The 27,139-nt window shown below is 45.9% G+C and overlaps 1 protein-coding gene across 2 annotated transcripts in view; it reads right to left on the reverse strand.

Moving 5' to 3' along the window:
- LOC129840361 (guanine nucleotide-binding protein subunit alpha-11-like) overlaps positions 1-25,430 on the reverse strand; it is a 34,027-nt gene extending 8,597 nt beyond the window's left edge. Inside the window, exons 1-5 of one of the 2 annotated variants that reach the window (XM_055908177.1) lie at positions 24,282-25,430; positions 5,368-5,552; positions 5,045-5,199; positions 1,423-1,551; positions 753-881 (exon numbers count right to left, since the gene is read on the reverse strand). In XM_055908177.1, coding sequence (XP_055764152.1) covers positions 753-881; positions 1,423-1,551; positions 5,045-5,199; positions 5,368-5,552; positions 24,282-24,417 — 734 coding nt within the window. In that variant the 5' untranslated portion in view covers positions 24,418-25,430. The remainder of the gene's footprint in view (positions 1-752; positions 882-1,422; positions 1,552-5,044; positions 5,200-5,367; positions 5,553-24,281) is intronic. The other variant, XM_055908176.1, reaches the window with a different exon arrangement.
- Positions 25,431-27,139: the final 1,709 nt, after the last annotated feature.

Below are 27,139 nucleotides of genomic sequence, written 5' to 3' on the forward strand. Positions count from 1 at the left end.
AGGATGAACAGAGGGGAGGAGAGGAGAAAGAGGGTGACCCATTTTAAAAAGACGGGCGCCAGAATATAGGACTTTGGACTCACGAGGATGTGTGTGAGTGTATGAGTGGAGGAGGTTGGGTGTGTGTGTGTGTGTGTGTGTGGGAGAGATCAATGGTGGAGATCAAGCCTACAATAAAACACAGCTCTGTCCACTGCTGAATGAAGAGTTCAATGATAGTTATGGAACAACCAGAATGTATGACATGCGAGATGTACACGCACACATCGGTATGCCCTGTCCAAATACTGATAAGTGTATCCTTCCTTAATTTAAAGTAACCACTAATTAATGACATGACTGGATTGGTGAAAGCTTAATGTGGGACCCTAACTTTCCCCTATGCTCTCATGCCAAACTGTGATTACTTTGAGAAAAGGAGAATGCATTTTAAGAAGTAATGGAGCAGGGCCATGGGATGATTCACTGGTTAACATGACTGCACAAGGGCACTGATGCTGATGCTAGCATCCCCTTCCTGAATTATGCATTTGCTAGGCTAATGTTAGCACCTTAGCCTCTTCTACTTGTGAAAAGGATGCTTTTTCTAAGCTGACGTCAGTCGCGCCACCTGACTGATGCTTTTGCTAGGCTCATGTTAGCACGTTAGCATTGTCTACCTGAAAATTATGTATTTGCTAGGCTAATGTTAGCAACTCCATCTGACTATGGCATGTCTGCTAGGCTAAAGTTAGCACGCTAGCATTGTCTACCTGAAAATGATGCTTGACAAGTCGAAGGGGTACTCTATGATGCCGGTGGTGGGGATTCGCACCCTCAGAACATCTTGCTGTGTGGGCAGATAGTTGTTGTCTGAGATACGGTCCAGATCAGTTAGATAGCTACACACAGAGGGAGAAAGAGAGAGAGAGACAGAAAGAGACAGACCACAGTCATATAAAGCACAGTAGACAGTAAGCATTACCGCCACACCCCCCTACCAATCCAGAGAAGGTGGATCAGTCCAGTGTGGAAGGCTTGGGCGACCGTACCAAGTCTAGAACAGTAGTTTTGGTCCGTATTAGGCTTCCACCACCACCCCGAGCACCATACACAGACCCACTCACCCCCCAAAGCAACTCTGAGAACGGCCGTTTCAGGTCTTTACCTTCACAATAAAAGGCTTTAGTTTAGTTGTAGCCATTTTTGCATCAACCCAACAAGCCATTTTGATGCTATTTTGCATCATTTCTAGTTTGGGGTTCTGCAACGATTGCATAACAGTTGGGTTGTCCTGAGTGGGCCCAGTCTCAGAGAGGTGCTATGTGGGGACCTGGGTGTGTGTGTGTCAGTGTGTTGCAGGACAGTGACATAGTGAGGACGTCGGTGGCAGCAGCAGAGGCAGAGAAGGAGCAGTCCCTCGCTGCAGTACCGTGACGGTACCTGAAGATGCAGTTCTCCAGGTCAAACGGGTACTCTATGATTCCCGTGGTGGGGACCCGGACACGAAGCACATCCTGCTGAGTAGGAACATATCCCTCCGCGGTGACGCGGTCTATATCACTAAGATAACTGAAGACACACACAGACACACAGTCTATCACTAAAGAAACTGGATGGCTGCACATACGCACTAACATGCTGACCAGACTGCTCGTTTGTGCGCCATCGTGCGCATGTTGATTTTGTCCACCCACACCAGACGCGATCAGGACAGGCAGGTTGAATTATCAAACGAACTCTGAACCAATTATATTAATTTGGGGACAGGTCGATAAGCATTATATAAACATCGGGTTGTTATTTGACCTGAAATGCACAAGTTCCTCTACTCCAACAATGAATCTACTGATAAAAGGGTAAACGGAGTTTGTATCTAGTAATCTCTCCTCCTTCAAGTTTCTTCTTCTCCTTTGACTTTATATGGCGGTTGGCAAACAACTTTAAGGTGCATTACCACCACCAACTGGACTGTGGACCTGATTTCATCTTTCAAATCGCACACGTGGGTATATGCTCCTAAAAACCAATGAGGAGCTGGGAGAGGCGGGACTTGCAGCGCCTCAAGCATCACAAATAGAACCAAGTTCTATTTTAGCGCCTGGCTACGCAGACGCTCGTTGACTCCCGAAAGCAGTGGGTGCAATCATTAAATAACATGTACAGTCGTGGCCAAACGTTTTGAGAATGACACAAATATTAATTTCCACAAAGTTTGCTGCTTCAGTGTCTTTAGATATTCTTGTCAGATGTTACTATGGAATACTGAAGTATAATTACAAGCATTTCATAAGTGTCAAAGGCTTTTATTGACAATTACATGAAGTTGATGCAAAGAGTCTATATTTGAATATTTGCAGTCTTGACCCTTCTTTTTCAAGACCTCTGCAATCCACCCTGGCATGCTGTCAATTAACTTCTGGGCCACATCCTGACTGATGGCAGCCCATTTTTGCATAATTAATGCTTGGACTATTTGTGGGTTTTTGTTTGTCCACACGCCTTTTGAGAATTGACCACAAGTTCTTAATGGGATTAAGGTCTGGGGAGTTTCCTGGCCATGGACCCAAAATATTGATATTTTTTTCCCCGAGCCACTTAAGTAATCACTTTTGCCTTATGGCAAGGTGCTCCATCATGCTGGAAAAGGCATTGTTCGTCACCAAACTGTTCCTGGATGGTTGGGAGAAGTTGCTCTCGGAGGATGTGTTGGTACCATTCTTTATTCATGGCTGTGTTCAGGCAAAATTGTGAGTGAGCCCACTCCCTTGGCTGAGAAGCAACCCCACACATGAATGGTCTTAGGATGCTTTACTGTTGGCATGACACAGGACTGATGGTAGCGCTCACCTTGTCTTCTCCGGACAAGCTTTTTTCCAGATGCCCCAAACAATTGGAAAGGGGATTCATCAGAGAAAATGACTTTACCCCAGTCCTCAGCAGTCCAATCCCTGTACCTTTTACAGAATATCAGTCTGTCCCTGATGTTTTTCCTGGAGAGAAGTGGCTTCTTTGCTGCCCTTCCTGACACCAGGCCATCCTCCAAAAGTCTTCTCCTCACTGTGCGTGCAGATGCACTCACACCTGCCTGCTGCCCTTCCCGAGCAAGCACTGTACTGGTGGTGCCCTGATCCCGCAGCTGAATCAACTTTAGGAGACGGTCCTGGCGCTTGCTGGACTTTCTTGGGCGCCCTGAAGCCTTCTTCACAACAATTGAACCGCTCTGCTCGAAGATCCGATAAATGGTTGATTTAGATGCAATCTTACTGGCAGCAATATCCTTTCCTGCGAAGCCCTTTTTGTGCAAAGCAATGATGGCGGCACGTGTTTCCTTGCAGGTAACCATGTTTGACAGAAGAAGAACAATGATTCCAAGCACCACCCTCTTTTTTTACCCCCCTTTTTCTCCCCAATTTTGTGGTATCCAATTGTTAGTAGTTACTGTCTTGTCTCATCGCTACAACTCCCGTACGGGCTCGGGAGAGACGAAGGTCGAAAGCCATGCGTCCTCCGAAACACAACCCAACCGCACTGCTTCTTAACACAGCGCGCATCCAACCCGGAAGCCAGCCGCACCAATAGGAAACACCGTACACCTAGCAACCTGGTCAGCGCGCACTGCGCCCGGCCCGCCACAGGAGTCGCTAATGCACGATGAGACAAGGATATCCCTACCGGCCAAACCCTCCCTAACCCGGACGGCGCTGTGCCAATTGTGCGTCGCCCCATGGACCTCCCGGTCGTGGCCGGCTGCAAAAGAGCCTGGGCTCGAACCCAGAATCTCTGGTGGCACAGCTAGCACTGTGATGCAGTGCCTTAGACCACTGCGCCACCCGGGAGGCCCTTCACCACCCTCCTTTTGAAGCTTCCAGTCTGTTATTCAAACTCAATCAGCATGACCTGATCTCCAGCCTTGTCAACACTCACACCTGTGTTAACGAGAGAATTACTGACATGATGTCAGCTGCTCCTTTTGTGGCAGGGCTGAAATGCAGTGGAAATGTTTTTGGGGGATACAGTTCATTTGCATGGTAAAGAGGGACTTTGCAATGAATTGCAATTCATCTGATCACTCTTCATAACATTCTGGAGTATATGCAAATTGCCATCATACAAACTGAGGCAGCAGACTTTGTGAAAATTAATATTTGTGTCATTCTCAAAACTTTTGGCCACGCCTGTATGTGTACATTTATTTCGCAATGCTCGCAACGTGAGCACTGTGGTCAGCATGTAACACACACACACACACACACACACAAAGGGCAGAAGAGACTGATTAGCTGTAATACAACAGGGTTTTGACAGGGGGCAGCATTGGGAGCGATTCTTCAGCCCTGGTGCTGGAGATGCCCTGGGGTATGCAGGGGTTTGTTTTCCAGCCCAGTCCAACTCAAACACCCCCATTTCAGCTTATCAAGGTCCTCACGTCCAATCAGCTGGGTGTCAGCAGAGATGGTGTCCTCTCATAACATTAACAGGCAATCAACCAGGAATCAAAGATCAACATTACGCTCACACACACACAGAGTCACTATATTCTAAGGTTTGACTTGACTTAAATGTCAGCAATAGATTGTGTAAATGGTAAATGTGTGTGTAGTAGTCATTTTATTGAAGAATAAGTACTGGAAAATTATTTCCAGAACCTTTAGAAGGTAAAGCAATGGTGTAAGTTCAATATCAGCTTTCAATTAGCTGAGTGTGAGGGGTGGAGAGAGGAGTATATGAACTGTAGTGTGTGTGTGTGTGTGTGTGTGTGTGTGTGTGTGTGTGTGTGTGTGTGTGTGTGTGTGTGTGTGTGTGTGTGTGTGTGTGTGTGTGTGTGTGTGTGTGTGTGTGTGTGTGTGTGAGAGTGTGTGTGAGAGAGAGAGACAGTCGGTCTCTCACTCTATTTCTATCCATCAGCTCTCCGGAGTGGGGGCAACCGGTCGAGAGGCACTGCAGTGAACCACACACACACACTAAAACCCACGCGCAAATGCCTTAACCCCAACACACACATCCAAGTGCGCTCACATCCACCCGAACAACCTCTTACACACAGAGACACACCGGGACATACTATTTAGTGGAGTCTGACAGCTGGTATTCCCTGCGCCTGTCGTAGGCCTCCTGTATCCCAGGGTCAGCCCACAGGGTCTTGATGGCGCTGATGTAGGGCTGGTCGAAACCACAGATCTTCTCTATGTCCACCTCCTTCACTAACATGGCATTAGACTGGGGAGGGAGGGGAGAGACAGACAGAGAGACAGACAGACAGAAGAGTGAGTGCATTGGAACTATATTGTGTTTGTGTGAGTGACTGTGGACGTGTTCTGACCAAGCCAATTCTGGTTGTGTGTGTGGAAGGCAGTGTTTTTTTATGGTTGCGTTAGTACTTCCTACCCGGTTCTGTTCGTATTTGAAGGGGATCTTGAGGTTCTCTGTGGCTTTGATCATAGACTGCATGGAGGTGAAGATGTTCTGGTACACCAGCCTGATGAAACCCCTCTTGTCCTCCTCTGTGTAGCCCGCCCCGTGGATGATCCTCATCTGCTTGATGAATGTACTCTTCCCACTCTCTCCTGTACCTGGACACACACATAGAACACCCACTGTTAGCACCACTCTCTCCTGTACCTAGACACACACATAGAACACCCACTGTTAGCACCACTCTCTCCTGTACCTAGACACACACACATAGAACACCCGCTGTTAGCACCACTCTCTCCTGTACCTAGACACACACATAGAACACCCACTGTTAGCACCACTCTCTCCTGTACCTAGACACACACATAGAACACCCACTGTTAGCACCACTCTCTCCTGTACCTGGACACACACATAGAAAACCCACTGTTAGCACCACTCTCTCCTGTACCTGGACACACACACATAGAACACCCGCTGTTAGCACCACTCTCTCCTGTACCTAGACACACACATAGAACACCCACTGTTAGCACCACTCTCTCCTGTACCTGGACACACACATAGAACACCCGCTGTTAGCACCACTCTCTCCTGTACCTGGACACACACACATAGAACACCCGCTGTTAGCACCACTCTCTCCTGTACCTAGACACACACACATAGAACACCCGCTGTTAGCACCACTCTCTCCTGTACCTAGACACACACACATAGAAAACCCACTGTTAGCACCACTCTCTCCTGTACCTGGACACACACACAGAACACCCACTGTTAGCACCACTCTCTCCTGTACCTAGACACACACACATAGAACACCCACTGTTAGCACCACTCTCTCCTGTACCTGGACACACACACACAGAACACCCACTGTTAGCACCACTCTCTCCTGTACCTAGACACACACATAGAACACCCACTGTTAGCACCACTCTCTCCTGTACCTGGACACACACACATAGAACACCCACTGTTAGCACCACTCTCTCCTGTACCTAGACACACACATAGAAAACCCACTGTTAGCACCACTCTCTCCTGTACCTGGACACACACCTACAGTGAGCTCCAGAAGAACTTGTTTTGACCCTGTAGTCCAGTACTTAGGATTTGAAATGATACAATGACTACTAGGTGAAAGTGCAGACTGTCAACTTTGAGGGTATTTTCATCCATATTGTGTTAACGGTTCAGAAATTACAACTATTTTTATACATAGAGAGCAACCCAGAGACAGAGAGACAGCCAGAAAGACAGAGAGTGAGCCAGAGAGCAAGACAGAGAGTGAGCCAGAGAGCAAGACAGAGAGACAGAGAGCGAGTCAGAGAGACAGAGAGCGAGCCAGAGAGACAGAGAGCGAGCCAGAGAGACAGAGAGCGAGCCAGAGAGACAGAGAGCGAGCCAGAGAGACAGAGAGCGAGCCAGAGAGACAGAGAGCGAGCGAACCAGAGAGACAGAGAGCGAGCGAACCAGAGAGACAGAGAGCGAGCGAGCGAGCCAGAGAGACAGAGAGCGAGCGAGCGAGCGAGCCAGAGAGACAGAGAGCGAGCGAGCGAGCCAGAGAGACAGAGAGCGAGCGAGCGAGCCAGAGAGACAGAGAGCGAGCGAGCCAGCCAGAGAGACAGAGAGCGAGCGAGAGAGCCAGAGAGACAGAGAGCGAGCGAACCAGAGAGACAGAGAGCGAGCGAACCAGAGAGACAGAGAGAGAGACAGAGAGAGAGACAGAGAGAGAGACAGAGAGAGAGACAGAGAGAGAGACCGAGAGCGAGCGAACCAGACGAGACAGAGTGCGAGCGAACCAGAGAGACAGAGAGAGACAGAGAGCGAGCGAACCAGAGAGACAGAGAGCGAGCGAACCAGAGAGACAGAGAGCGAGACAGAGAGCGAGCGAACCAGAGAGACAGAGAGCGAGCGAACCAGAGAGACAGAGAGAGAGCGAACCAGAGAGACAGAGAGCGAGACAGAGAGCGAGACAGAGAGCGAGACAGAGAGCGAGACAGAGAGCGAGACAGAGAGCGAGACAGAGAGCGAGACAGAGAGCGAGACAGAGAGCGAGACAGAGAGCGAGACAGAGAGCGAGACAGAGAGCGAGACAGAGAGCGAGACAGAGAGCGAGACAGAGAGCGAGACAGAGAGCGAGACAGAGAGCGAGACAGAGAGCGAGACAGAGAGCGAGACAGAGAGCGAGACAGAGAGCGAGACAGAGAGCGAGACAGAGAGAGAGACAGAGAGAGAGACAGAGAGAGAGACAGAGAGACAGCCAGAGAGACAGCCAGAGAGCGAGCCAGAGAGCGAGCCAGAGAGCGAGCCAGAGAGCGAGCCAGAGAGCGAGCCAGAGAGACAGAGCGAGCCAGAGAGACAGAGCGAGCCAGAGAGACAGAGCGAGCCAGAGAGACAGAGCGAGCCAGAGAGACAGAGCGAGCCAGAGAGACAGAGCGAGCCAGAGAGACAGAGCGAGCCAGAGAGACAGAGCGAGCCAGAGAGACAGAGCGAGCCAGAGAGACAGAGCGAGCCAGAGAGACAGAGCGAGCCAGAGAGACAGAGCGAGCCAGAGAGACAGAGCGAGCCAGAGAGACAGAGCGAGCCAGAGAGACAGAGCGAGCCAGAGAGACAGAGCGAGCCAGAGAGACAGAGCGAGCCAGACAGACAGAGAGTGAGCCAGAGAGCGAGCGGGCGAGACAGAGAGCCAGCGGGCGAGCCAGAGAGAGAAAGCGAGGGAGGGAGTTGTGTTGTGAGTGCCAGAGTGAAGGGTAATCCAGTGAGATCCGTTTCAACAGTGTCGTTCTTTAACACAAACAGCTACGACAACAGCTTCCACCAGAAGGAACCAGATGATTGTCAGATCGCCACAGCCATGTTCTCCTCCTCAGACCGACACCCCCACCAGAACCACCCAGAGCTCCATTCAACCCAGCCTGCACTGCAGTATCCATTCACACAGTGGCTCGTTTCACCCCCATGGTCAACTACAAAGCATAGGACGGTTTGGGGTTACTATGAAATCCTACTGCTGTACGACCAACTAGTTAGACTACCCTCACAGTTTCCATAAAGTAGTACTTGCTCACTCCCATCTCATGAATTTAAAATCATTGGCTTGGTGTAGGTATGGGCTACAGGGAGTTTCCACTGGCTTCGCATTCCTTCTTTCACCAGTCCTTTCCTTTCCAATCCATGAAGAGGAATGAATGAGTGCACTTCCGTGAGAAGAGTAATAATCGTAAACAGAGGAATGAGTTCAAATAAGGCTCCATCCAACCAATGACATACACTGAACAAAAAAGAAAACGCAACATGTAAAGTGTTGGTCCCATGTTTCATGAGCTGTAATAATAGATCACAGAATTGTTCCATCTGCACAAAAACTCTCGCTCAAATGTTGTGCACAAATTTGTTTCATTCCCTGTTAGTGAGCATTTTTCCTTTGCCAAAATAATCCATCCACCTGACAGGTGTAGCATATCAAGAAGCTGATTAAACAGCACGATCATTACACAGGTGCACCTTGTGCTGGGGACAATTTTTAAAAAGGCCAATCTATAACGTGCAGTTTTGTCACAACACAATGCCACAGATGTGTTAGGTTGAGGAGCGTGCAATTGGCATGCTGACTGCAGGAAAATCCACCAGAGCTGTTGCCAGAGAATTCAAATGTTGATTTCTCTACCAACATCATTTTAGAGAATGCATTTTAATCGATGAACCTTTGAATGCACAAAAATACAGTGACGAGATCCATTTTTTTTTTTTGTAAAGGTGTCTGTGACCAACAGATGCACATCTGTATTCCAAGTCGTGAAATCCATAGATTAGGGCCTAATTTATTTATTTTAATTGACTGATTCCCTAAAACTGTAACTCAATAAAAATCTATGAAATTGTTGCATGTTGCGCTTCTATTTTTATTACGTATATAATCGAGGGGAGGCAGGGGATTGGTTCAAACAAAACTGTCACATGACCTGACTGCCAGAAGTAGACCCTCGTCTTTCCTGCAGAAACACGGGACCCTGCCATACCCTCATCTCCTTTAGCTAATACAAGCCTCTCCAGGGCCCAGCCAGACACCATGCATTACAAAACAGTACTGGGAACAGGTCTAATAGATTACGCTAAACTGTTTATGCTCTCAGATATGTCAAAGGTTCTTTGTCCCAATACTACAGCCATCTGTGAGTGAGTGAGATATAAGGGGGGGGGGGGGGGTATGGAAGACAATAACAGCCATATCATTGAGTGAGATTAAACAACTTGAGCCGCTTGTCTTTTAAAGGAGTGGCGTTCCCTTCCAGGCCTACCGGTCCACAACACCGATGCTTCTCTGTTCTCCCTGGTAATTCATTGATTTATGTCACCAACTGTCCTCACCTGGGTCGTGTCTAGCACGCACGAGACGGAAAGAAACGGTGAGGTACCATCTGAACTTGTCCAAATCAGAAATTCACAAAGTAACCATTTTAGCTAGATTTACTTCAGCTAGCTGGCTAAACCCTCACTAGCCAAGGGGGCTGCTGGTAACCCATATTTCTCAGCCTCTCTGCACCATATTCACAGAAATACACATATACCCTGAGGCAGGCTACCAACAGGCTACTGCCATGTCAATCCCTAAACACAGATCTGCTATATCTGCAAACTGAAAGAGCTGGAGAAATAAACACCAACACCTACATTCAAGGTTTTTGAAGAGCAGCCATATCTCGGTTGCCATGGCAACCCCTCTTCTCTCCCCCTGCAGTTGTTCCTCTTTCTTTCCTAGCGGATAGTAAATATAACTGTGCCTCAGGCTCTCTCTCTGCTGCTATGTAGAAGGGCCCTGCTCCTCTCTTCAGTCTGATACAATACTGAGGAGGAGGATGAAGTTGTTCCTAGACAACTGTTGTGCTGCTGCCATGTTGTGTTGCTACCATGTTGTTGTCATGTGGTGTCGCTACCATGCTGTGTTGTCATCTGTTGCTGCCATGCTATGGTGTTGTCTTTTGTCTCTCTACATGTAGTGTTGTGGTGTCTCTTGTCGTGATGTGTGTTTTGTATTATGTTTTTAATCCCAGCCCCCGCCCCCGTAGGAGGCCTTTTGGTAGGCCATCATTGTGAAAAAGAATTTGTTCTTAACTAACTTGCCAACATAAATAAAGGTTAAATAAAAAAATATATAGATTACCAGTCAAACGTTTGGACACGCCTACTCATTTAAGGGTTTTCTTTATTTTTACTATTTTCTACATTGTAGAATAATAGTGAAGGCATCAAAACTATGAAATAACACATATGGAATCATGTAGTAACCAAAAAAGTGTTAAGCAAATCAAAATATATTTTAGATTCTTCAAAGTAGCCACCCTTTGCCGTGATGACAGCTTTGCACACTCTTGGCATTCTCTCAACCAGCTTCATGAGGAATGCTTATCCAACAGTCTTGAAGAAGTTCCCACATAAGCTGAGCACTTGTTGGCTGATTTGCCTTCACTCTGCAGCCCTACTCATCTCAAACCATCTCAAATGGGTTGAGGTTGGGCGATTGTGGAGGCCAGGTCATCTGATGCAGCACTCAATCACTCTCCTTTTTGGTCAAATAGCCCTTACACAGCCTGGAGGTGTGTTTTGGGTCATTGTCCTGTTGAAAAACAAATGATAGTCCCACTAAACGCAAACCAGATGGGATGGCGGATCGCTGCACAATGCAGTGGTAGCCATGCTGATTAAGTGTGCCTTGAATTCTAAATAAGTCACTGATACTGTCAACAGCAGAGCACCACCACACCATCACACCTCCTCCACCATTCTTCACGGTGGGAACCACACATGCAGAGATCATCCGTTCACCTACTCTGCGTCTCACAAAGACAGTTTGGACTCATCAGACCAAAGGACAGATGTCCACTGGTCTAATGTCCATTGCTCGTGTTTCTTAGCCCAATCAAGTCTCATCTTCTTATTAGTGTCCTTTAGTATTGGTTTCTTTGCAGCAATTTGACCGTGAAGACCTGATTCATGCAGTCTTCTCTGAACAGTTGATGTTGAGATGTGTCTGTTACTTGAACTCTGTGAAGCATGTATTTGGGCTGCAGTCTGAGGTGCAGTTAACTCTAATGAACTTATCCTCTGTAGCAGAGGTAACTCTGGGTCTTCCTTTCCTGTGGCGGTCCTCATGAGAGCCAGTTTCATCATAGCGCTTGATGGTTTTTGCGACTGCACCCTACCATGTCACAACACAACTAATTGTCTCAAACGCATTAAGAAGGAAAGAAATTCCACAAATTTAACAAGGCACCTGTTGAAATGCATTCCAGGTGACTACCTTGTGAAATTGGTTGAGAGAATGCCAAGAGTATGCAAAGCTGTCATTAAGGCAAATGGTGGTACTTTGAAGAATCTCAAATATAAAATATATTTAGATTTTAACAATTTTCTGGTTATTACATGATTCCATATGTGTTATTTCATAGTTTTGATTTCTTCACAATTATTCTACAATGTAGAAAATAGTTAAAATAAAGAAAATCCCTTGAATGCGTAGGTGTGTCCAAACTTTTGATTTTGTGTGCACACACACACACACACACACACTACTCAAGTTCAACACAACGTCCAGATTTTTTTGCTGACCGCATGCTATCTTTCTGTTTCCCTGAAGAATTGTATGTTAAACAAACACATTCAACGTTTGTGTGCATTTACCAAATCATTTTTCCAATGTAGTGTTAAGTGTCCGCTAAAAATCAGTGCTGTGTGTTTCTGTTTGCTGAGGTATTTGCGCAAGGTTCCCCTATTACTCTGCTCTCTTGCCACCATCATATCTGATACCACATACACCCCTCTCTTTACCAGACGTGTGTGTGTGTGTGGGCTGTGTGTTTCACCCTGCGCTGTAGCCTCGTGGGCGTTTTTCTAAGCACTGCTGTCTTTCTCGCGCTGCAGCCTGGAAAGACCCAAGTAGTGTCAGCTAGTAAAAGGTGTGAGAGTGTATATGTAAGCGTTGCTCTGGTTCGCTCTCTCTCTCTCTCTCTCTTTGCCGACTGGGAAGGAAAGCGTTATCAAACCCAGCAGTGTGATCTATTAAAAGGTGACCTCCGTTTTTTTAGGTCGCCACCAAAAAAGAATGGACAGATTCTAGTTCTGAATATCCCAAATGCTTGACAGGGAGGAGAATGAGGGACGGGAGAGGCGAAGGGAAGAGAGAGGAAGGGGGGGGGGGGGGGGGGGGTGATAATGGTGGAGATGGTTTCCAGCCAAGGGGAGTGGGAGGAAGACAAAGATTAGGGGCATGAGAGGAGAGCTGGAGTAAGGGCGAGGCTGGGTGAAGAGAAGGGGGGAGTGGGCTGAGGGAGAGGAGGCGGGAGTGGGCTGGGGGAGTGGAGGCGGGAGTGGGCTGGGGGAGAGAAGGCGGGAGTGGGCTGGGGGAGAGGAGGGAGACAGAGGCTGGTAGTGTGCTCTAGAGGAGAGGAAGTGACAGAACAGAAGCGAGATGGAGGGAGAGATCTTATGATAGGGTCACGAGAAATAAATCAGACCTCAGACTGATCTTTCACTGAGGACACAGGCCGTGTTCCAGTACTGTAACACAGCCTCTTCTCTCCTTGGGCAATGTCCCAACACTGTTACAGCCTCTTCTCTTTTTGGGCTGCATCCCAATACTGTGAAGGGGAAATACAAAACTGACCTTACATCAGCAGCGTATTTTGTATATTATACGGTACCAGTCAAAAGTTTGGACACACCGACTCATTCCAGGGTTTTTCTTTATTTTTACTATTTTCTACATTGTAGAATAGTGAAGACATCAAAACTCTGGTGACACTGTGATTTATGCAAAAATTCAAGGCACACAGCATTCAGCAGCGATACGCCATCCCTTCTGGTTTGCGATTAGTGGGACGATCATTTGTTTGTCAACAGGACAATGACCCAACACACCAATAGGCTGTGTAAGAACTATTTGACCAAGAAGGAGAGTGATGGAGTGCTGCATCAGATGACCTGGCCTCCACAACCACCCGACCTCAACCCAATTAAGATGGTTTGGGATGAGTTGGACCACAGACTGAAGGAAAAGCATCCAACAAGAGCTCAGCATATGTGGGAACTCCTTCAAGACTGTTGGAAAAGCATTCCAGGTGAAGCTGGTTGAGAGAATGCCAAGTGTGTGCAAAGCTGTCATCAAGGCAAAGGGTGGCTACTTTCTAGAATCTAAAATATATTTTGATTTGTTTCAAACTTTTGGTTACTACATGATTCCATATGTATTATTTCATAGTTTATGTTTTCATTATTATTCTACAATGTAGAGCATAGTAAAAATAAAGAAAAACCCTTGAATGAGTAGGTGTGTCCAAACATTTGACTGGTACTGTACATAGTAGATTTCCGATTTAGAAACAAATAAAAAAACACTGAACCCCAACAAACCAGACCAAAGTCTGCACATGCAGACACAACCTGTAATATCTCAGAATGGATTTCCTCTGCTGACAGTTCAGTGCAATTTAACTACTTTTCTAATAAGTTCAATACATTTTTTTATTCTGTTTCTATGTCTGGATTTCGTTTTTATAGGGCCCTACCTAGTGACTTATGTGTGTGTGTGTGTATATATAAGTGTGTTTGCAAATCCAGAGGTAGACATTTGCATTGTGGTAAAGCAGACTGCTGATAACAGGTTAGGTGAGGTTAACCAGTGGTGAACTGTGGTTGATTATCTATGTAGCTCATTTCTGGATTTCCCCACTGTGGGATGGGAACGTGATCATAGACCGTGTCGATGCTGCCCAAGCTTCGTCAACAATGCCTCACACCTAACAAAAACTACAACTACTACGTATTTTTCGATTCGTTTTTCCCCAAGGTGGTTTTGTTGTACCCTGAACCTGTTGTGGAAACGTAGGATGTGTGTGTACGACTTTAGAAAGGAGAAGAAATAAAGGACTAATCAGCTAATCATAGTTAACACAGAGACATTTGGAGTGAAGAGACAGGAGCATGCCTGCTGGGCGACCCAAAGTATACGTATCTCTCTGGCAGCATTTAGGAGACACACACACAAGTGGCAGCCCTAAGGCATACAACACACACCAGCTGCCTACCAACTGTGGTTATAGAGATCCTGTGGTCAGCACCCCAGGCCAGTCAATGTTACCTATGTTACCTGTGACACCCCACCTTCCTTAGTTGGCCTACCTAAAAACACACACACACACACACACACACACACACACACACACACACACACACACACACACACACACACACACACACACACACACACACACACACACACACTTATCCTCAAGCTTAGGGAAAGAAGGGGGAACAAACCAGTGTATCAGTTCCAGTCTGACATCAACAGGGGGGAGGGGATATAAAGAGACAGAAAAAAAGGAGTGATGAGGGGGGTTGCAGAGAAATAGGGATACAGAGAGGGGGAGAAAGAGACGTGGGGGTCTGACCACTGGGGTATAAGAACTGGAGACTGCGTCCAAGATGTCCACCCTGTTGTTTTCAAGGTAATCTACTCACGTTCACCAATTCATGGACCGTCTATATCCGGGTTGCACCCGGTTTATACAGACCAGCATCACATGTGCACTACCACTCAGTGCGCACAGGGAGCAACGGGGCCAGCCACAACAACGTCATCACCTTAGACATCTGATGAATATATAAATGTTAATATCTTTGGCTGTGAGTGACAAATTAAGCTCCTTTTTGGGGGGGTGAATTTTCAGCCTCTGCTACAATTATTTGACTAATTCCGATTTTTTTGTCACAGATGTGATGACTAAAGGGTCTGGATCTTCTTAGGGGCAAGGCCATTTGGCCTTCAAGAGGAGCCCAATGTGCCAGGGCACCGAGGCCATCTGCTAGGGCTACCAAGGCCATCTGCTAGGGCTACCAAGGCCATCTGCTAGGGGTACCAAGGCCATCTGCTAGGGCTACCAAGGCCATCTGCTAGGGCTACCAAGGCCATCTGCTAGGGGTACCAAGGCCATCTGCTAGGGGTACCAAGGCCATCTGCTAGGGGTACCAAGGCCATCTGCTAGGGGTACCAAGGCCATCTGCTAGGGGTACCAAGGCCATCTGCTAGGGGTACCAAGGCCATCTGCTAGGGGTACCAAGGCCATCTGCTAGGGCTACCAAGGCCATCTGCTAGGGCTACCAAGGCCATCTGCTAGGGCTACCAAGGCCATCTGCTAGGGCTACCAAGGCCATCTGCTAGGGCTACCAAGGCCATCTGCTAGGGGTACCAAGGCCATCTGCTAGGGGTACCAAGGCCATCTGCTAGGGGTACCAAGGCCATCTGCTAGGGGTACCAAGGCCATCTGCTAGGGGTACCAAGGCCATCTGCTAGGGGTACCAAGGCCACCAAGGCCATCTGCTAGGGGTACCAAGGCCATCTGCTAGGGGTACCAAGGCCATCTGCTAGGGGTACCAAGGCCATCTGCTAGGGGTACCAAGGCCACCAAGGCCATCTGCCAGGGCACCAAGGCCATTAACCAAAATAGTCAATTTAAATCGATTTGAAAACTGAAACACTTATGTTTTTCGTAACAGAAGTTATGTAAATGTGCAGAAATAATTAGCCTACATGACGAAGTGCAGGTGATAGCCTATGCGTATTGGCAAGAGCATATCATGTCCAGACCGATGCTGACATGAGGGAGGCGCCTGAAAATGTAGCCAAACTTTAAATGAGACTTTTAATTACATAGAAACAGGCTAAACGCCAGTCATGTTTGATAAATATAAAGTAGGATCATTATTACCATCTAAAGGCTTGATTCTGTCCACATACTTGAGGGACTGTTCGTTCCGATAGGAAAGAAAGGCCAGTGCCTGATGTGCTCTTAAACATCACCCAATCTGAATGGAGGGAGTCAACATTTTGAAACTACTTAACCATAAACGTAATTGGTTAAAACCTGGAAGTTAATCATTTTATGAGGCATGTCTTACCATGTTCTGACCATAGGAATGTTAAGGGGATTATTTTATAAACACTTCCTCATATGCCATTGAAACCAGTGTCTCATGTTCTCAACTTTATTTTGTTGTCCAGCAGCCAAAGACGCAATCCTAGTCATTAACAACCCATGCATCTTTAGGTCTTCCCTCTTTCTAACGCCTCGATCACACCGACAGCATCATTGCATTTTGTACACCAGAAGTACATTCATTTCCAATGGAACGCTGCGTTTGCCATGCAGCATTGCGTTGCAGTGCGTTCTGTTTGATTCATAGGTTGGATTTATCAAATGCAGAAATGGTAGCATAAGGCGAATGTTGAACTTTTGTTGCACGCACAATGACAATTTAGGTGTAATGGAGGTATACATTTCTGAAGGGTATTTTTCATCTCTGTCATATGAAACCACTCGCATGTGTGGTGCACTTTTGCTGCTAATTGCATTTTGGAATATTCATGCTTATAGCCTACTGCCGCGTGCGCATTGCTGTGCTTAATAAATGTGAAGAAATAGCCTAATAGTTCATCAACATTTTCAGCTTAACTTTCTGATCTGTTGCATCAGCCTCATTGCTTTATAAAAAAATAAAATAAAAAAAAACTTATGTACAGTGGTTGTATTAATTTGGGTTCCGTCGCATCCCACAACTGTCCCAGAGTGTTTGGGATATTTATTTCCTGCACAATAGAACGTCTCAACCTTTGTACTATGGGGCATAGTAGATTGACATAGGCTAGTGCTTTTGCTGTTCATTAGGCATACTCATCTTGTTGATGCGCCTCGGAATAATTTAACTAAAATTGGTTTGTTTTTTTATTCCGTTTCTGTCTGGATTCCGTTTTTATAGGGCCCTACCTAGTGATTTACGTGTGTGTGTGTGTGTGTGTGTGTGTGTGTGTGTGTATGCAAATCCAGAGGTAGACATTTGCATTGTGGTAAAGCAGACTGCTGATAACAGGTTATATGCACATCAGAATTCAGATAAGAATGGCCCGCGATTGCATCCCTGATGAGTCCGTCTTCACTTGTAGCCTACTTCGGAGCAGCGATGCCAGTGAGAAGGACCCAATCACGTGACAGGCATTGGTTAATAAGAATTTAATTATCTGAGAAAGACATGTGAGCGAGAGGTGCTTCGGAGCAGGGTGATTAGCTGCTGGGAGAAGAGAAGAATAATTATTGTATTCAGCGCAAGGTCACAATGGCCACTTTGGCTGCAAGGCATGGATTTTTTTTGGGGGGGGGGGCATTACGGCCATGGCCGTCGATGCCACCTGAAGATTCGAGAGCTGCTTATTAGGAATTTCTAATCTGACTTCTCTATGTGGCAATTATCTTTCTGGGCTGGGTGTCAGTTAAACTGCAGTACCGAAGCAAAACTGTAGGAGCAGTCGAAACAGTGCTTCTAGAACGGAGCCTTGGCCCCTTGGGACTGACAAGGGGGTAGTAAATGTGACAATTTTCCCCTCTACCCTCACAAGGATCAAAACTGCAAAAAAACTAACATTGCATTTGCAACCACTTGACTTGGCAGTACGACACTATTTTTTTTATTGGTCGCTAGGGTACAAGTGAAAAAAAAATGTAGCTGGTCACGTTAGTCTTTGGTTCACAATTAGCTTTTCAAAACAGCAATGGGTAAGTAAACCAGGTATTCAAAAATGTTGGTTCGAAGTCTTGGTTGAATCTTTGCGATGCGCAATTCAGTCATCATGCAATGTTTGAATTAACTTTGTTGTAATTTTTACCCCCTTTGTCTCCCCAATTTTTGTGATTACGATTTTGTCTCATTGCTGAAACTCCCCAACGGGCTCGAGAGAGAGAGAGGCGAAGGTCGAGTCATGCCTCTTCCGAAACATGACCCACCAAACCGCGCTTCTTAACACCTGTTCGTTTAACCCTGAAGCCAGCAGCAATGTGTCGGAGGAAACACCGTTCAACTGACAACCGAAGTCACCCTGCAGGCGCCCGGCCCGCCACAAGGAGTCGCTAGAGCACGATGAGCCAAGTAAAGCCCCCCGGCCAAACCCTCCCCTAACCCGGACGATGCTGGGCAATTGTGCACCGCCCTATGGGACTCCCGGTCACGGCCGGTTGTGACACAGCCTGGGATCGAACCCCAGGCTGTAGTGACTTCGCAACACTGCGCTGTAGTGCCACTTGGGAGGCTGAATGAACATTTCTAAAGGCATTCCCCAAAAAAGCTTCCCAATTAAATTACTGCAAAGTAGGTCTACCTGGCAGAATGATATCAGGATGATTTGTATCAATCGCAGGACATTTGTTTAGCAAACTGCCATCAGATGTAGCCTACAGTGACATTGTAGCCTACAGTAAAAACACAACTAGCCAAACAATGGTCTCTTGCTAGTTTACACAAATTAAAGGGCAACTACACCCTCCAACGTTGCTTTTGTTCTCCTGGTGTGGTTTAAGCATTGTTGTGGACTTAAATACAGAAATGGAATGTTCTTTTGAGAGTGAACCTGAAAATTTTTTGAGAGTGAACCTGAAAAAAAACTCTGATAACTCAGAAGCCTGGAAAAATAAAACCGCGCAAACTGAATTTACCAAAGGATAAAAACTGATTTTATAGAACCCTACAAAGTGACTTCAAAAATCTTTTAACACCCTTTTCAGATAAAATTAAATATTTGCACAATTTTTTTCTCTCCAAACAATCAATATAAATTATATTGTCAAGTTAAAATGTAATTTCTTTGTGTATGGAGGGTAGGTCATTATAGACTATAGGCTACTTGCTCAGCCCGCAAGCGAAAGATAACATTTAAATGATGCGTGCATCATCCGCTTACCCTGGTCAGTATTATTTTAATTCGGGCCAGTAGCTTCCAGTTGGCACTGACCCGGTGTGCCAGTGGCAAATGTACCTGAATGTCAAGCTCTGCTAGGGCATGTGAATATAAAAGACAGCTAGTCATTACTAGGTTCTGTATGGAATGCAGGCACATTACGAGACACAGGTCAGGTCATTATCGCTGAGCAGAGGTGAAAAACCGGGATGACCAAATCATGTGCTGGCGCCATCAACTGAAAAAGTTGGGAGCACCAGAGCCACTAGAATTAAAGTTAGTCTAGAACTCTGCCTCATAACCCCCCTACATCTCCAGAGAGAAATGCATGACCCCGTTTGGGCTGTGTGTGCGTGGTGTTCCATGAGGATTGGCGGCTGTGGGACACACACTCGATTAAAATGCTCTTCATTAACAAGGTGAGCACCTGGGAAAGTAGGCTGACTTCTGAGTGTGTGTATATGTGTGTGTGTTTGTCAGACTGTGAACCAGCCAGTCAGTCACAGTGGGTCAGAATCCTATAAAAAGTTTAGTGAACCTGAAAACCGTGTTGATGACCTAGGAGGTAAAAAAAATGGAATATAGAATTATGCAATTTTTTTGTAATAGTATTTATGTAATGCAAGTCAGATCATTATCCCTAAACCTGACCCTTGGCATGGAGGGATTTAACACACACACACGGCTGTCAAGTCTAGCTCAAGAAGCATGACAACATTCCCTTATATGACCAAAATAATGAGAGAACACCTGAGTCTTCTCTCCTCCAGGCTATTTCTGCTCTGACCGTCACCAGGGTTTAGAACTAAACCCCTCAGCCTGCCCCTGGCTAGTGAGTGACCACCCAAATCGAACTTCATCTGAGCTAGTTTCTTCTCCATTGGGAGAGTCTGAGCCCTGCTAGCCCAACATGGAAACCCCTCCCATTTGGAGCGAAGCAGCAGGGCAAGAAAGTGACTGAGTAGGCAGCAGTTCATTTAGCCAACAGCCCAGGTCACCCAGGCCACAGATACACAGCTCCAAGTCATGCTGCAGCAGCCCCCAGCCCAGCCCCCAGCCCAGCCAGCCAACACAGCCCAAATTCAGGCAACAGCTGCCCCCAGCCCAGCCAGTCCCAAGTCAAGCAACAGCAGCCCCAAGTCGAGCTGCAGCAGCCCCCATCCCAGCCAGCCAGTCCCTAGTCAAGCTACAGCAGCCACCAGCCGAGCCAGCCTAGAGCCCTCTCGGTGTTTTGACCAAGTAGAGGAAAACGCCACCAGAGCTGTGGAGCATGGCTGGTCCCATGACCTGATATGGCCCTCAGCAGCACATGTTACAGGGGAGATGGGGGGGGGGGGGGGGGGGGGGGGGGGTAGAGAGTGAGTGAGGTCTCCATGGCCTGTCCCATCTTCAGGCATCGAAACTCAACTTTGGTCATACAAGCACTTCAACCAACCGAGCCATAGGAAACCACAGTATTTGCATGTACAATCAACTCCTGATAAATGCAACAGCCTGGGACTCTGGTACTCGTAACATCATGCATTGAACAGGAGAGTGTAGAACTATGGAGCTTAAAAACAAGGTAATTGACCTGGAAAACCACACACAGCCCTAGTGAGACGTGTGACTAATAGGAGTCAGTGACATATCAGTCTAAGCTTTAGCCATGTTTAACAAAGCCTATTATAGACCTGGACTAATCCTTCTTTACACCTCCTTATCCCCGCTCAGACACACAAATGCACAGCCTTAACTCACTTAGAATAGTCTGTGTACAGCATGACTGGTCACAAAGAGGCACAGGCACACAGTGCCTCTCAAAGAAGACCCACTGACAGACTAAAATCTGAAAATCTGATACAGGAAGTAGACTTCTCCACTAATCAGGGGTAGCTGATCCTGCAGAACTAGTACTGGCTTTAGTTCCAGCCCTGGTCCTAGACTCACACAGCATTGCATCACAAGAGTAGGAATAGTCAGTAGGTATAAACAGAGATATATTGATGATGAAGTGAGCAGTCCCAACCCACACATCCATCATCTCTGTGCTCCACTCTGAAGCAGTAGAATTGAGAAATGGAAGTGGGGAACAGTAATCCAACTGAGCCTACTGGGTACAGATAGTGTGTGTGTGTGTGTGTGTGTGTGTGTGTGTGTGTGTGTGTGTGTGTGTGTGTGTGTGTGTGTGTGTGTGTGTGTGTGTGTGTGTGTGTACACACCAAATATATAAAACGCAACATGCAAGAATTTCAAAGATTTTACTGAGTTACTGTTCAAAGGAAATCAATCAATAGAAATCAATTAATGATGCCCTAATCTATGATATTCACATGACTGTGAATACAGATATGCATCTATTGGTCACAGATACCTTAAAAAAAAAAAGTAGGGGAGGGGATCAGAAAACCAATCAGTATCTGGTTTCAGCACCATTTGCCTCATGCAGCGTGACATCTCCTTCACATAGAGTTGATCAGGCTGTTGATTGTGGCCTCTTCAATGGCTGTGTGAAGTTGTTGGATATTGGTGGGAACTGGAACACGCTGTCGTACACGCCAATCCAGAGCATCCCAAACATGCTCAATGGGTGACATGTCTGATGAGTATGCAGGCCATGGAAGAACTGGGACATTTTCAGCTTCCAGGAATTGTGCATAGATCCTTGCAACATTGGGCCATGCATTATCATGCTGAAACATGAGGTGACAGCGGTGGATGAATGGCATGACATTGGGCCTCAGGATCTCATCATGGTATCTCTGTGCTATCAAATTGCCATCTCTTAAATGCAATTGTGTTCATTGTCCATAGCTTATGCCTGCCTATACCATAACCCCACTGCTACCATGGAGCACTCTGATCACAACGTCTGCCATCTGCCCAGTACAGTTGAAACCGGGATTCATCCATGAAGAGCACACTTCTCCATCGTATCAGTGGCCATCAAAGGTGAGCATTTGCCCACTGAAGTCAGTTACGATGCCGAACTGCAGTTAGGTCAAGACCCTGGTGACGATGACGAGAACCCACATGAGCTTCCCTGAGATGGTTTCTGACAGCTTGTGCAGAAATTCTTTGGTTGTGCAAACCCAGTTTCATCAGCTGTCCAGGGGGCTGAAGAAGCCGGATGTGGAGGTCCTCGGCTGGCATGGTTACACGTGGTCTGCAGTCGTAAGGCCGGTTGGATGTAAGGCCAAATTCTCCAAAACGACATTGCTTATGGTATAGAAATGAACATTAAATTCTCTAGCAATAGCTCTGGTGGACATTCCTTCAGTCAGCATGCCAACTGCACACTCCCTCAAAACTTGAGACATCTGTGGCCTTTTATTGCCCCCAGCACAAGGTGCATCTGTGTAATGATCATGCTGTTTAATTAGCTTCTTGATATACCACACCTGTCAGGTGGATGGATTATCTTGGCAAAAGGAGAAAGTCACTAACAGAGATGTAAACAAATTTGTGCACAGAATGAGAGAAATAAGCTTTTTGTGCGTATGAAACATTTAGAGATTTTTTTATTTCAGCTCATGAAACATGTTACCAACACTTTGCATGTTGTGTTAATATTTTTTGTTCCGCGTGAAAGAACTTTTTTCAACATGACCTAGGCCTAATATGCTCCCCACAGGTTCAAGTCAAGAATACAATACAGTAGGATAAAATGTGATAAAATAGAGAAAAAAATGACTAAATAGCCTACAATAAAATAGTATCTCTCTCTGTGTGGTTTGGTTTGGCCTACTTCTCAGAACTGAGCCAGGGTCCACAGGGAAACGACTGGAGAGAGGGGCAATCACACGTGTCAGACAACCTGGGATATGTTTGTAAGTGTGAAACGGGAGCAAACGTTTCTGAAACAGAGCTAGTCTACTGCCCGAAATGAGCTTGTCCAATAGAAACATAATGCAATTTTTTTATGTCTAAAAGACTGGTAGACACTGGCAATCTAAGGCCAGTTATTTTTCTCCTGTGGCTAAGGTTAGGATTTAGGAACGCCAAACTGATCCTAGAGACCTGTGTCTAAGGACAACTTCTACTGCCAGGAGCGTTTAAGAGTTTCTCCTGATTTTGCCCCCATGCTCTCAGTCGTGGGGGTCTGTAAAAGCACAGACACCCACAAGTATCTACATGCTTCTGACGGATGTTGGGAAGCTGCACCCAATGTTTCATATATACATTTAATTCAGAGAGCACACCAGAACTCGTTCCCATATAGAGCCTAGGCCTAGCTATAGGAATTGCATCTGCCAGGTTGTGTAATGTGTGACCCCCTAGTCCTATTCATCCTTTCAGCTCACCTGTATTCTTTATTTAGAAGTACAACTGTTACAATCTATCACCTTCCAATGGATCATTCATAAAAATAGACGGGAGGGATTTGTTTTCTGCAATACAGTACCATTAACATGACCATATGTGCTTAAATTCTTTTCAGCATCAGATTCATTCTGAAATGGACCTCTCCAGTCCTTGTAGTAATAGTATTAGTGGTAGTAGAACTTGGATTCAGTACTAGTCAGCAGATATAACAATATGGTGACACTAACGTTACTCATCTAATTCATAGTTAGCATAACCACTTGATTTGATTATGAACCATTCCCCCGTTCTAAGAATGAAATTGAAGCCTAGCACTTAGCTAGCTAACTGAACGTATATATACTAATTGACTAGTTAAACCAGGGGTGAGTTGATGGTAAGCAAGATACACAGTTAGTTAGCTAGCAAGCATGCAATGACAGCAAATAGCTAGATGCCAACGTTAGGTAGCTAGTTAGCAAGCACTAGTAGCACCAACAGCTAAAGTGACAAGATGTTGGCCAAGTGGCTTGGTGATTTAGCTAGCAACAGAAGGTAGCTTGCTACCAACCCATCTGACTAACTAACAAACTCGTTTGCTAACCAAACACATATCTAGCTAGCTAACGTGAACTAACTAATACATATTTACTGGTTAGCTAACATTAGATAGCTAGCTAGCTCACTTGGGGGAAAAATGGAGGCCTGAAGCTAGCTAACTAACCTATCTAGTTAGCTAAATTGATATTTCACAAAACGGCAACTAGCTACCTATGGTTCAAAGAAACCCCAAAATATGGATGACAGTTTGCGTTACCGAGAAGGAGTAATTTCAGTTCTCTCCTCGAGTCCCGCTTGTCTCGCCGGAGTTGTTTGTCTATCTCCGCATTGATTCGTTTCGATTCCTTCGCCTCTTCGCTCAGGCAGCAAGCCATCATCGACTCCAAAGTCATCCCTCCTGGTTTTGGCAGCCCGCTGGTTAGAATGGACTAGCTGGTTGGGTTAACTTTAGCTAGGTATCTAATATCACGATCCTCGCTTCTAATGTCTGGCGAGGAGGTGGACTGGAGGGTCTTGGATGGGAATGGGGGAGGGGAGCTAGGGGCCTCGCTGTCAAGTTGTCCCCAACCGAGAACTGTCCGACTTCACCCGTGTACAGATCTCAGCAAATCACGGGAGGATCGACGAAGAGGGGGCAGTGTCGGTGCGAGGGGGTGTGTTGAGGGCCTCTCTCCGTTGATGCGCGCTTCAAGCCTTGTTTAGATTTCTCACGTTAGCTAGCTAGTTGGACAACTAGCTAGCTACCTGGCTAGTTAACTATCCCTATTACCCGCCTCGATTGCGATACCCTGTGTTCACTGACTTGGGTTCGTGCGTCCCCTGGTTCTTGGCCTGACACAACGAACGGGGCTAACTGCACTGTCGCGACATCCAACAAGCTAGTTAGCTAACGTAGCCAACTGTCCGCCTTCTCAGCGACGTCCGCCCCCTAGCTAGAGCCAAGCCACAATTGTCAGTAAAATGCACACAAAGGCAACGCATCCATATGGCCAGTCTTGCAATTGCACAGTCACCACTCCCCAGCAAATGCTCGTCCTCTTTTTCTATCCAACTAAACGCTAGCTAGGTTCCAGCGTTATGTCTCGCTAGCTGAACGACTTCGTGATGTGTCAGAGCTGTGATGCTGGCAAACTGAGAAATGACCATTCCCCAGTCAGATTTGGCTGACTAGCTAGCAGTGCAGCATTCGATTGAATCTCGCATCATTTTTGGCGCAGTTATCGCGCTATCTGACGTTAACTTGCTAATACATTTCCCATGAAAACACAGCTGCTAGTTAAATAAACAGAAAACAAAATGCGTATTGATGGCCTCGCTAGTAACTAGCAGTTCCATTTATTAGCAGATCGTTGCGTTTCTGTTGAAAACCGTGGGCATGGCACACTCTAGCATGATGCCAGGAGGGTACTAGGCAACCAAAGTGAGTGACAGTGGGTTTTCACGTTACATGAGCAGGAAAAGGGGCGGGACGTCTTTTAATTCTGGAGGTGGTTTCTGAGAACCACTCAAGCTAGGTCGATGCATTCAACAAACGGCATACATAAAATGCAGCTAGAAGGCAACGACAAATAATTCAGATTTTTGCCATATTGCTTTATGAGTTCATAATGGATCTATTTGGGGAGATTACCGGTATTGGTTTTTGAATGGCACAGGGATCAGCGGATTAATATCGCAGTTCCCACCCACTCATGATCTGCGGGTTTGCGCTGCAAATGCACGCTATTAGATGATGGAGTTTATGGACGTTAGGGTACTAGGGGGTAACTAGCCCCCCCCCCCCCATAACAATGTCTAATTGCTGATTCAAATAAGCAACATTAATATCCGCACTGTGAGGAGATTTGATGTAAAGTTCCTCTTTTTAATTCACCTGCACATTTATTGTCTCTGTTGTTCCTTTTCCATACAATCCATTATGTACAATTACACTACATATTAATTGAATAATACAAGATTTTAAATCACAACAGTTTATAAAATGACATTCAGGAGCAAAAGGGTTTCAATAGTTGTTTTTAATTGAGAAAATAATAAATAATTGGAATATAATATTGAAATGGAATATGAGTAATAACATTGGAATATAACATTTAATAAAAATAACTCATAACTTAATTCATTCAGTGTAACATTGATTTGGCAACTCTCTTATGCTCTGCTATTGCACAATTCTAATTTGTACATAGGTCGCAAATAAAGCTATCCCCAGTAAAATTGGAACACAACTCATAAGCCCACCTGTGACTAAAAACAGGGAGAGAGATGCCAATTTAAATGCTCTTTCTTAAAAACCTAGCTAGCTCTCTGGCTATATCAAATCAAATCATATTTCTCACATGCCCCGAATACAACCTTACCGTGCAATGCTTACTTACAAGCCTTTAATCTTCTTAGACCCTTTTTTCTCAATTTCCTCCTGACATGTGACGTGCCCAAAATAAATTGCCTGTTGCTCAGGCCAACCAGATTGTTTTTTGAGAGCCCATGCTCTTACAATGAAAAGTATAGGGGCGTACTGAATTCTAGCTCCCAGGATGCAATTCCTATCGCTTCCACAGGGTGTCAGCAGTCTATGTTCACGTTTTCAGGCTTGTAACTTCAAAAACGAATAAGAAAGATCCGTTTTAGTACAGGGACACAGTCTTGGAAATTCGTGTATTGAACATACTTCTTTCCGTAAGAAATATTATAGTTTGATTACATTTTAGGATATCTGAGGAGTAAATAGAAACCTATTATGACCTCAGATTCCTTTCTCTGCATGTTGAACGAGTGGATTACTCAAATCGATGGCGCCAACTAAACTGACTTTTTGGGATATAAAGAAGGATTTTATCTAACAAAACGACACTACATGTTATAGCTGGGACCCTTTTGATGAGAAATCAGAGGAAGATTTTCAAAAAGTATGTGAATATTTCATTGCTATTTGTTAATTTATGAAACCTGTGCCAGTGGAAAATGATTTTGATGTGGGGCGCCATCCTCAAACAATCGCATGGCATGCTTTTGCTGTAATGGCTACTGTAAATCGGACAGCGCAGTTAGATTAACAAGAATTTAAGCTTTCAACCGATATAAGACACTTGTATGTACCTAAATGTTTAATAT

The sequence above is a fragment of the Salvelinus fontinalis genome, chromosome 41 (assembly GCF_029448725.1).
Source record: "Salvelinus fontinalis isolate EN_2023a chromosome 41, ASM2944872v1, whole genome shotgun sequence".
Taxonomy (NCBI): domain Eukaryota; kingdom Metazoa; phylum Chordata; class Actinopteri; order Salmoniformes; family Salmonidae; genus Salvelinus; species Salvelinus fontinalis.